At 40.5% G+C, this 12,466-nt stretch overlaps 1 protein-coding gene across 1 annotated transcript in view; it reads right to left on the bottom strand.

Annotated features, from left to right (window-relative positions):
* Positions 1-716: 716 nt before the first annotated feature.
* The window catches only part of TAFA1 (TAFA chemokine like family member 1), a 234,241-nt gene continuing 222,491 nt past the window's right edge, over positions 717-12,466 (bottom strand). Inside the window, exons 4-5 of the mRNA XM_075095709.1 lie at positions 9,125-9,249; positions 717-4,685 (exon numbers count right to left, since the gene is read on the bottom strand). Coding sequence (XP_074951810.1) covers positions 4,668-4,685; positions 9,125-9,249 — 143 coding nt within the window. The 3' untranslated portion in view covers positions 717-4,667. The remainder of the gene's footprint in view (positions 4,686-9,124; positions 9,250-12,466) is intronic.

Consider the following 12,466-nt stretch of genomic DNA (forward strand, 5'->3'; position numbering starts at 1 on the left):
AATTCTGCTCTCTGTGACCCAAGCTAAAAGCCAGGGACTGCTGTCTGAAATGCCACTGATGTGAACCATAGATAAACCATCTGCAATGATGACCTAAAATCCAGGAGTCCTCAGTTCTACTGCTGGCTCTGCTGCAGTTTTTGTGTTATAACCTTGGGCAGGTCTCAAGTCTTACAAGTCTCAGTTTCCTACCTGCAAACCAAAGGATTCTGTTTCTTTTCCTCAGAGCAGCATAGTTCTATAAACTTGTGAAATTGTGTATTTTGACTGTGTGAACATTTCAGAGAAGAAACCATAAATATGTGTCAGGCTTATGATCTGAATTCAAACCAGTGAACTAGAAAAAGTGTTGACAGCCTTAAACCTACTGCCCTGTACACACATGTCCTTCCGTCTACCTGCAAGATTATTTGCGGAATGTGTTTCTATTTTTCTCTGACAAGAAATAGAATACCAGGCAAAGAAGCATGACCCATTTCTTTGTCAGGCAAGCTCTAAACCCTGCTTACTGGCATGTGACTGAAGTATTGATAAAAAAAGATGCTCATTTTAGGCCACAATATTCATCCTCCCACTGAAGAAGAAACAGACTGCCATCTTCAGATGAAATGGATGTGCTTTCCAAACCAAGGTATGTTTATCTCCTCCACAACTTCCTTATGCTCTGTAACTATATTTGGACCATACAGTGAGACAAAAAAGTGGCAAATGAGGAATTAGGAACATAACTAATCATTTTATAATAGGAAAATATACAGCAATACACCACTGAAAGTATCGGCAAACTCTGTTAATCATCAATCAATAGGTCTGATAAGAGCATCATTCGTCATGAACTGTATCACCTTCAGTATTTGTTCACGGTCCTTTCGCTGTGTAACGCCAGGTTTGAGAGCATATCATGCTGTTCATAATTGTTGGCCACAGGAGTGGACCTTCTCCCTGGGTTTTTTTTCTTCAAATATAGCATGTGGCATATTCAAAGCAATATCAAGTCATACCACACTGAGCTCTTTATTACCAGAGATTTCTGGACAGAAGCACAAAATCTAGATTTTCTGAATCAATAGGCAGATGGTAGCTACTTTTTTTTTTTTTCAGTATTTTTTCCAACTTGTACACTTTAGATTTACATAACTCGGTTTCACACATCTGAAGAAGAAACACTGACATAAATCTAAGTTTATCTTCGATGCATTTACAAATATTTTTCTTTTTTCCCCTGACATGCCTATGTCTAGACTTCTGCCAGAAAGCAGGGACTTTAACTTTCTCTTGTGTTGATATAAATACCTTTTAACATTGTGCAGAGAATGGCATGACTCTCATTTCCTCATGAGGATGTGAATTTCTCATGAATTCCCATTCACGCCATCACTGAAACGCACTGGGTTTCCATCAGCCAAGGTAAGCAGCTCTGCCATCTTCCCACTACACACCGTGTTACTGTGCACATCACTGAAATACGTGATCATTGTGACTCCAGGCTGGTTGAATTTTTTTATTATTGTTTTCGACTTGGTTCGCTGAAACAATGAAAGTTACCTGCATCCGGCTCTTAATTTGACTTCACGTTTTATTAGTCATTATTTTTGCAAAGGCCTTAATTCTCCTCTAAAACATTTTAATTAAAACAGCAATTTCTCAGTGCCGCACTTTGTGAGCAGATTTTGCAGCAACTTCAAAGAGACACAGATGTTTGCTGAATTTGGTGTGGTGAGGCTGCCTACTGGCAAAGAAAAATTCATAAACATCGCTAAGAAACTTTGCTGTGGTAATGACAACATTTCCTTCTTATATTTTAGCAAGTCTAATATTTCCCAATCTCAGCAGGCATATTTCATAGACACAGGCACAAGCATTGTTATCTACTCACAGTCTGAGCCATGTCAGGTACACTGCTATGGGGTAAATACCTCTCAGTGGTGCTACCTGGGCTTTGGCAAAGGGTACAAGAGGCCATGAGTCCGTTTGCTGCGTATGAGTCATCTCACAGAGGATCAGTAGACTGAGAATACGGAAAAGAGCGTTCACTTTCAGCTTGAGTTTCCAGTGTGATTTTAAGTGGTCATTTAGCTCTGTGTGCCTCAGTTCCTACTGGTAAAGGGATGATCACATATCCTGGCTTTAAATCAAGTTATCTCCTGGTGGCAGGGGTATTTCCTAGGGCACCAAGGGCTTCTTAGCTCTAGAGGGTCCTGGGGTTTTTTAAAGTGTTGCTCTAGTAAAATTAGTAAATACTAAAGTTTTATTTTGGAGGAGTTTCTCCTAATTTGTGGCAGATGAGCCTGGAGCTGGTCTGATGATCTCATTTTGGGACCACACCTATCTGTGGGTAACCAGACACGCAGTGGTCCTCTCTGAATTGAGACGATGTGACTAGGAGCACATGGCCATGGCAGACCATGTTTAAAACATAGATTAGGATGCAGGTATCTTCTGTGGTTTAGGCAGGTGTGTGTGTGGCCAGACAATAGATGGCCTGGCCAGCTGGGCCACCAGTGAGGCTGATCTCCATGTGCTAGGACCTACAACTGGCAGTGAGGGTCATGCTCCTATTTAGTCTTTCTGTGCACAGAAGAAAAACAGGTTTCTTCCCTGGACACTTTTCACTCTCGTACCTTTTTGAAGGGGAAATAATAGAAGTACTTGACAACAGCATATCCATTTCCACTGTGAGCATAAGGCAAGGACCAGCACAGAATGCCAGCATGGAGCATGGCATGACATGTCATGTAGCTGCTTTAATATACAGTGTAATTACAATGACAGAGTTCTGCCTCTTGAAGCATCAGGGATTGAAGCGGTTGCCCTGAAGGAGAAACAAAGTTAGTGGGAGAATTTTGACCAATTCTAGTTTAGGAAGTGCAGCACTCTGCGTTGGATTAAAAGTGATGAGCGTGGCCAAAGGGGTCCTGTGAGAGACAGGTAAGCAGGCTGAAAGGAAATTGGAAATATTAAAGAAATGAAACTGGACTGGAAAGAACAAGTTTTACAATTCCCTATTCCTCTTTGATTTGGTAGCATTAGGTGTACTGAAGGGTAGATTGCGCAGACTTATGTGTGACAGGAAGATACTTTTCCACATGAATAACCCCCCCTGAAATTAATTGGATTGCTCACAAAAGTGCCTGGGAATGTGAACTAGGCTTGCACATTTCAGCCCTCAGGTTTGGTCTTTCTTCAGCTGTGCAAGGGCCAGGCTGCATGGTGAACAGCAACAGCTTAGCTAGAAATGTGAATTCAAACCACTCGCAGTGAGTAGATCAATGTCTCTGTGGACGCATCCTTGCTGAAGAACATCTCATCTCAGATGAATTCATCTTAGTAAGAAACAGATTAAAATTAAAATGAAAGAAACTAATCCCGAAACAAAAGCAAGGCTCAGACACAGTTGGCTACAACAAGCAGTTGTGTGTTTGCTGTGCCATGGAATTGCCCTTGTGTATGCTTTTAGCTGGTGGCAAATGCTCTCAGGGAGAATTAGCCTGGCCTGCAATGAGGGAAGCTTAAATTTAGGCTGTTTTCCCACGTGTGCTGTGGGATAAGAGCACACAGCCAGACAGTCCCTTGCATTGGGGTGTGCCTGGCCATCTGAGGTGTCCACAGAGGCATTCGCTTAAGCTGAAATGCTTATTCACCAATTGCAAATGGCTCTTAAAAAAAACCCAAACTGTACGTAAAAGCCCTCTTGCATGCTACTCTGGAAAGAAATAGCTTTGTCGTTGTTTCAAAGAATTAGTGAGCTAACAACGCAAAGCTTTGGAGTTGGTTACCGGGTTTTTACTGTAGTTTCTACGAGCTATACAAAGTCTGAAGACATTGTACGTACAGTACATCTTTAATAAGAAGGGAGCTCACAGTCTACCAAACTCTGCCAAATAAATTTTAATACCTACTGTACTTCACTCAGTAGTTGTCCATCTCTTCTTCATGGAATATCTAACAGCTCTAAAAATATTTTCTTGGAAGAGGATAGAATTATCATTGTTATATATCAATCAAGTATGATTAATGAAGCAAAGCCAGCATGCTAGTATTGCACAAGGGGAAAAGCCTCCAGAACACAAAGTGGAACAACAAATGCCCTCAAAATTCTGCCGAAGGGAACAGGAAGCTCTGGATGCCGCATTGGTAGGACTCGTGTAGGTCTTAGGCGTCCTTGTACCGCAGCAGGTTTGCTTTGCCTCTTCGCTGCCACATTTCTCTCTGAAACAGGTAGGGATCTTCCAGACCATTACAAAAAAAGAAAAAAAAATTTACAGCAGCTGCAGCAAAGTGTGGTACTATTCAATTTCTTGAAGACTGAGGCTTTTATTTCAAAATATCATATATTAATATATATATATTTCTATATATATACTTTAACTGGTATAAAGTAAATTGTAGATCCAAACTCATACTGTTGTTTGTACTTCACAATCTCGGAAACTTTACCAAAGGAACCATTTTCTTCATTTTTATTTTCAGCTGTCAAAAATCAGGGGCATTATTTCCACTGAATACTTTCTTTCACAGAGTAAAGCCACTGTTGTTATGTGGTAAACAGTCAAAGTGCAAATAAGAAATCCATTTGGCTTGTAAATGCTGAGATGGTTTTAAACTTTCAATACTTTGTCCTCATAAATCAGCAGGGCTTTCACTGTCTCCATGCAGACGGCACTCTGTTAGGTCCTCGGGTGGATCTGCAGCAAGAAAGTGCGAAAGTCGGTTATATAAAATATGTTACAAGAGGAAAGAAAGACCCAGGCTTCATGGCACTTTGCACTGCTCATGGTACAGCTGAGTTTAAATTGCAATATTTTGGGAAGGTCCCTTTCTCTTAGGGCTCTAGGGATTTAGGGATATGCAAGGGTCAGAAACTGAGCAAGCTCCTGCATGTGCCTTGGGAGCTCCTGGACGTGCATCGATCCCCTGGGCTGGCAATGTAGGAGATACCAAGACAGCTTTGGGCATGGGGCCATGCTCACTCCAGCTTTCCACCCTCCCCTTCTCAGACTGATGCTCATAGCTTCTGCTACACAAGGACATGCAGATGGAGCCGTCCTTCAGGCTCATTTGGACCACCACCAGCCCACTTACCCAAAGAGGGGCAGGACCGGAGTGACTAGCTATATAATACACTGGAAAGTCTGACCGGCTTCATCCACTCACCTCGGGTGAGATAACATGCCCTGCAACAGACCATAAAACCATCCCTCTTTATGACTAACACCACAATTGTTCTGAGTGAGCGCTCTAATGGCTTGAAGAGGAAACACCACCACCCAGAGGGTTTTTTTAGGATGCTAAAATAAGAACAACTGACCGGAAGAAAAAACGGCTCTTTTGAGGAGAGGCTTTTGTTTCTTTCCCGCACTGATACACACAGATGAATGGCACAAGGAGTCCAACCCTTTGTTAGACAAGTAGGTCAGCAATGAAACTCAAATTGACTTGAATACGAGCAGGCTCAGGCATTAAATCAGGGCTACAAATTATTAGCTAAGCACTAGGTGATATGATGAAATGCAGCAATAAGTCTTATAGCAAGAAATATTTACTATCTTGTGCTCTACTGCTTTGAACTGACCTCTTAATTAAAAAGGCTGTTATCACAAAAATAGAGGGGTTTCTTCACTGCTCTGAAGAAAAACATAATACAGGCTATGAAGCTGAAGACAGGCTCCAAGCTGAGTTGCTCTGCCAGTCCCCAAGTGCTCAATGTTTTAATTTCCTTCCTCCACAGTATCAGCAGAAAACCAGCTTGTCGAAGTATTTAGAGGGCTAATACATGAATGCCAGGTGTTATTAGTGTGGAGTACATAAAAAGGGCATTTTTCCAGCACAGTATGCACATGACTCTGGGAAGAAAGCCCTGGGGACGAGCACTATGCTCTCCCTCAAGGGCCCTGCAAAGCGGTGCACAGAAAGTTGTGTGTAGACACCAACCAGACGTCAAGAGCTCAGATGAGAAGGCACAAAACATGGGATGAACAAAGAGTTTTCATGTTTTTAGCAGCTATGGTTCTGATAGGCATTTAAGTGCCCTTGTGGTACCACCTCCCAGCATCCAGACCGAGACCATGGTTCTGCATTTCCCCTGGTGCCAGATGCTCTGCTGAGATGTAATGATGTCATCTCCAGCCAGGTCCTAGTACAGCTCCAAAACCTCCACATTTTTAAGGAAAACGTTGAAACTTATGTTCTTTTAAAAAAAGAATGAGTAAGGATTAAAAAAAGCATTGAAACTGCTCCAAAAATTGAATTACAAAATGATTTCTTTCCAGTGTTTGTCACCTGCTCTGACCATCAATAGAAAACAAATTGATTTAGAGAAGCTGTGAGCTTCATACCTTTGGCTTTAACAACTTATTTAGTGAGCTATGCTAAAGGACTAAACACAGGAATAAATGCATGAAAGGAAGGAATGGAAGATGTGCTGGGAAAGCCTTCACTGGATCTGTTGTCCCCCTTTTTCTGACACGAATCAGTATTAATCACTTCTGAGAACCAACCATTAAGCAATACACTACACTGTAAAATTACATATGCTGTGTATATACATGTATTCATATATATTTATTTACATACACACATGCTTATATGTGATTTGCTGTGGGCTTTGAAGAATATACTAATAGGTATTTTAATCCTGCGAGTCATAAATGTGAATGTTTTCCTTGTCAGGACAGCAGCTGCCTAATGTAAATGTATTTAGTGTAAGGCAAAGCCTTCATTAAAACTGTTTACAGTTTACAGCCTATGGTGACTTGCTTTAGCTTTTTGGCTAATTACCACAGATGTATCTAAGATGTTGACTGATTTGTCTTGTTTCTTCTGCTTTCTTAACTTCCTTAACGACATAAATCAGACACACATGGCCCAATATTGCAGCCTGCATTGGGGTCAGTACAGATTATAGTGTAATCTCTGTCTCTGATGCCTTCTGAAATGACACAACAAAGAAAAAATATGCCTGTTTCAGGATCTGATTGCTTCTATTATTTTATATTTATGTTGCCAGACTTGATGCAGCAGTACGGATTCAAGCAAAGTTTCAGGGATTATGAAGTAGAATTTTTGCTTAAAAAATGCAATAGACAGTTGCTAAGCACATCATGTCATGTTGCCGTTGTCAGTTGGGCTCTGTAATGGTATTTTAAAGCAACAAAGAAAAATTCTACTGGAAGCGGTACCATAAGGTACTCCCCTCACGAGCTAATTAAAATAACTCCTGTGGGTAAATGAAGAAATATTTCTTCAGTTATGAGCACTTACTCTGTAAGTATTTAATTTAAATGAAATACAATAATGCATACTGAATAGATTGGACCATACATCTGCATATTAATGAAGCTGCTAAATTTCTAGCAATCACTTCTAGATGCAGGCTATCGCCTAAAACGAGTTTATATAATGAGGGTTGGGGGAGTTAAAAGCAGGACAATTTCACAGGAAAAAGCAAATATAATTCCTAAATTATATAATTTGCAGACAGACTGCAGAAGTACTGAATTACTGTAATTTAACAAAAGTGTAACATACTTCTTCATGTTGCTTATTCCTTCTTTAATATAACTTTCTTCCATTTTAATTCCCCAATTCAGTGAAAAAAACATTGCCTCACTGAAAAGGACATGTAGTAAGTTGTTGGTTTGTTTTTTTTTTTTTAAATGCACTGCAAGCCACATAAATTAGGGCACAATCTTCTGGTTGTGGTTCAGTGTGGAGAGTTCAGGTGTGAGCGTAGCGTGGTTTGAAGCAACAATGACACTGCAGGAAGAAAGTGAGCCATGGAATCACAGTTCCCCCCATGCTTTCTCCTTTGCTCTGGGAGATGACAAAGCGACAATATGCATCCTGTTTTCAGAGGACACTTACTCCCTTCTGCAAAGAAAACCTCCTAAATTAGTATCTATCCTAGTAATTTAATGTGGTGGTGAGATTAGCCATGCCAGAAGGCACCATTCAAGAAGCTAGGGTTGCAATGCAAATCGTTCATCCTGGGGTAAATCATATGGAGGGAAAGAAAAGAATTAAGATGGCATAGGGATCAGCTGGGGTAAAACCTTCTCCTTCAACAAAAGGCCTAGAAGACATGAAAAATGACTGGAGTTAGGATTGTAGAAAAAGGAAGAAGTCAGGAAATCTTGACACTAAACTTCACGTTCCTGTGAATTAGTAGCTGGGAATAAGTACATAGAATTTCTTAATAAAGAGGGAAAAAATTCTTGGAAATTTGCTTTTTTTTCATTTAGCAGTTTCAAAAGTTCCACTTAACTGAAAAACAAAATTTATTAATTTATAAGAAATATTTTGAGTTGACAACCATGTCATTTTCTTGGAAAAAAATTCAATCATGGTATGAAAACAATTTAATTAAAATGTTGAGTTCAGGTATAGGTGGCAGTGTCAAGAAAATGGTTGTGAAACAATTGCACAATGCAAAAGAAAAGCTAGAAACTGTTTTTGGAAAAAAACCCACTTCTTTTTCAAAAGGTAATCTCACAGTGGGGGTAGTTTAGTCAGCTTATTTGCACTCTCTTTCTTTGCAGCCATATCTCTGCATTTTCTTAGCAATGAGACGTGAAAGTTGTTGTCACCTGTTGGCCTGTGTTACCTGAACCTTCAGCATCTCAAGAGTATGTCACTAACGGGCGCGCAGGGCTAGAGCTGCTCTGAAATCAGACCTGAAATGCAGGTAGTGAGTTGAGTCCTCAGCACCGTTCTGTGGTACAAAGCACCTGTACAGCCCCTAATACAGATGTGGTCTGGAACAGCCAAGGAATGGATGTAGGTCCCAGCAGATCCCTTTGATCGAATATTCTTCCCTTTAGCCACCAGAAAGGGACTCAGTAATACGTACTAGGTTTTTTTCTCAGGTGGCAATGTCTGTAAGAAAGCGACCTGGTGATTCCACAGCTCCAACCTGCCCATTATCAAGCCTGGACCCAGCGACCAGCCTGAATCCACCTGAATTTTCGCTAAATTGTGGCCAGAAGTGTTGGGTGTCTCAGGAGGTATGCAGTGATCTTTAAGACTATTACAGCAGACATGATGATGGAAAAGATACGGGTGAGCAATCATTAGTGACTCCCTTTCCTATTAAGACCTCCTGGGTATAGACAGAAAGATGACTTACTCTGGTGGTCTTGATTTTATTGCCAGTCGCACACATCCATCCAGAATTATCAGGCAACGTCTTACATTCCTCTCCTTCTAGGCAGGGCTCCATCTCACACCACCATTTCCCAATCACTATTGAAGCTAAAAGAGAAAAGACAATATTCACAACTGTGTTATAATGAAAAATCTAATTAAATAATATCTCAAGGGTCTAACACTGCATTTAAGAGGCTGAGTGTCCCTTCTAAACCCTTCAATTGGAATTTAGTTGCAAGGATTTCACATTTAATTACTTGTTTTGCATCCTATATTCTCTAAGACAGTGCGCTGCTTGCCTTAGCTTCCTTATACATGAGATTTAGCCTACTATCATGCTGTGACTGCAGGGAATGCTGTGATGGCAGCAATACTGCTTCAGGCCAAAGGACTGTCCACCCTAATAGCCCGTCTTCGTGAGCGGCCAATCTGATCTCTATGGACATATACAAGAACAAGGCAAGTAGCAGGAGATTTTCCTCAGAATATTCTCCAGGTCTTCAGGACTTGTGGCTCAGGGTGCTACAGAATAAAGTGTCTGCTTTGCTTTCAAATCCTACAGCTGGCTTTTTCTTCCACAAATCTGTGCAGAAATTTTTGAGCCCATGCAGGCTTTTAGCTTTCACAGTATCCCATGGCAGAGAGCGTCACAACTAGAAATAGAAGGTAAGGTTATACTGAACAGCAGCAGAAGTTCAATTTGTTGAAACATGATTATGAATTTTATAGAAACCATATTATCTCTAGCAGTAACTTTTAATTTGCAAATATTTAACGCTGTAAATAATGACAGTGTTTGGATCTTGTTGGTTGAATTTAATTGGCACATATGTTTACAACCTTGAATGTACCTTAATGAAGTTTCTTGCCTGGGAATTGGTATCTGTCTATAACCTTAACTGTATCTTAATGACATTTTTTGTCTGGGGATTTTGATAAACTTTAGCTAACCTTGCAAACTCTGACTAGTTGGTGCATGAGTGGCTCTGTCTGTGGTTTGTTTTCCCTAGCAAGAATTAATTTCATGGTTGCACTCGTAAAGCCTAACTTTCAAAGCCTCTCTCACACTTACTCCAATAGAGATGCTTAACCCATTCATATCATCCCAAACAGCTGCTTCAAGCTCTTAAAATACCTTTGAAACAGCAGACTACCTTGTATCACACCATTCAGCTCTGGAAAATGCCCTGTTGTGTGTGCATTGATTTAAGACCATTTCAGAGTTTATAATTAAAGTCTTGAGTTGTAATCTGTGTATGCTCAGAAAATCCTAAGGAAACACACAAAGACGTGTCTGCAGCTGCTACTAATGTCCATCCCCTTAATTCACAGCTACACAGATGAAGCTGCAAGTCCCTTTTTATCTAATCTCTAATGTGTGACCAACCCACACTGAAAGATAAATGCACCGAACTCACAGATGCTCCTAGTCAAAAGTGTATATCACTATTTCATTTCATCATGTAAGAGGAGGTTCTGCATGGCACAAAGAGAAGGCGGCTGTAGCAGAGAGAGACTCAGCAAGAGACAAAAGAGGGATTCTGGCATTTTCAATAATGCTTGAACTGCATTTTTGTTTTTGCGTTAGGAGAGGTGGGCACTAGGTCACCATGGCTTCAAAGTTAGGTACCATCGGCATTATCTACACAAAGTTATACCCATCACATTATCCTACCAGACCTGCTGTTGTCCCACTTAAGCAGCCGACTTTATTGCTCCAATCCTATTTTACTATGAATGGCCCCCCTTTTGATCTAGCTCTGAAAAGAAAACTACCTTTTCATAGGACTGCTCCAATTTAGCATTTTGTTTTCTGGTACAGTCCATGAAAAATGAACCGCTGCCAACTCAGTCAACCCTCAGCCACTTTGAACTATTCTGGCAGCCTCGTGTAGCTATGTCTTCTCCTTGATGCTCCCCTGACTTTCTGAATCAGCTTCCTTTGCTGCAGACTAACAGACAACTCACACACAGATGCAAGCATGTAAGTGTGTACTACTAGAAATGTGTATTTACAAATGGGAGACATAGGTACACATGCTTACCCCCAAACTAAGTCAAATACCATGTCCTTTAGGTAGGAATGTTACAGAGACAAATAATTTAGATTGGTTAAATGAACACAAAGGTATGTTGTGTGCCCAGAAAGGAAGATTTTTTTTTTTTTTTTTTACATAAAGCTGGTAGTAAACTCTGGGAAATAACAATGGTTAATATAGAGTGGGAAATCCTGTAAAGAAGGTCAACTATACATTCATTGAATTTGAGTTTTATTTCCTTTAAAGTGCAGTTAAGACTTTCTTTGGAAAGGTGAGATCTTTGTTCCTCCGATAGGCTGGACAAACCAGCCCCTGCTGCTTGTTGAGGTACAGGGTTGATCTGAGTGGCGTATGATCAAGATACTTGGTGGGCCATGCTGGAGTGCATCCAAGTATAGCCCACTTTGGTGCAAAATAAACTGGAATGAGCCAGCTGATTAACTCTAATGGGAAGTCACTGCAATTCAGGAGTCCAAGTTATACCTCTAAAACAGGCCTTCACTTGGTACATGATTATACCAGCAGACTTGCTGAATAACTGTCCCAACAGGGATATGGTTTTCACCCACTGACTTTACTTGAAACACAAGGAGAAACACCTTAGGTATGAAAGCTCCTTTGGTATGGAAGAATTGTTGAGTAAGTTAGAGCAAGTGATCTAAGCTTAGAATATAGTAGAATAGAATAGTTCAGTTGGAAGGGCCCTACAATGATCATCTAGCTCTCTGTGTTGTCTTTCCGATTTCTTCTCACAGCTTATACCTCATTTTTATCATGTAAAATACAATTTCTCCATATGTACAACACACAAAAAAAAACCCTTTACACCTGTGCCTGCAAGGCAGTTTAATGATGCTATTCACACATAATTTTCAGAAGGGTATCATTAATGCTGCTAACAGTGGAGAAAAGAGGTATCTCTCTTTGCTATGCATGAAAAGGCACATGAGGGCTGAATCTGCACTCTAATAATAGATTGTGCAGTGGGCAAACTGAAAAACCATATCCTGCTAAATTGCCTTCACAGCAATCATCAGAGCAGAGCATCCTCAGAATACGTGAGAAGAATCCTGTGATATGGAATCAAAAGCAATGATCGTAATTATTTACTAGTACCAGTGCTGTAGCATTAAATAATCATGGAGAAGGATCCTATGATGCTAGGAACTAAAAACCACAAAACTGAATGCCCTGGCCTAGGGAGTTTGCAATATAAAACAGAGATAAGAGATGAATACAGACTGAGAGGCAGCATGGAGAGGCAATGTTGTTCGTAGCAATTA

Source organism: Phalacrocorax aristotelis, chromosome 6, assembly GCF_949628215.1.
Source record: "Phalacrocorax aristotelis chromosome 6, bGulAri2.1, whole genome shotgun sequence".
Lineage (NCBI taxonomy): Eukaryota > Metazoa > Chordata > Aves > Suliformes > Phalacrocoracidae > Phalacrocorax > Phalacrocorax aristotelis.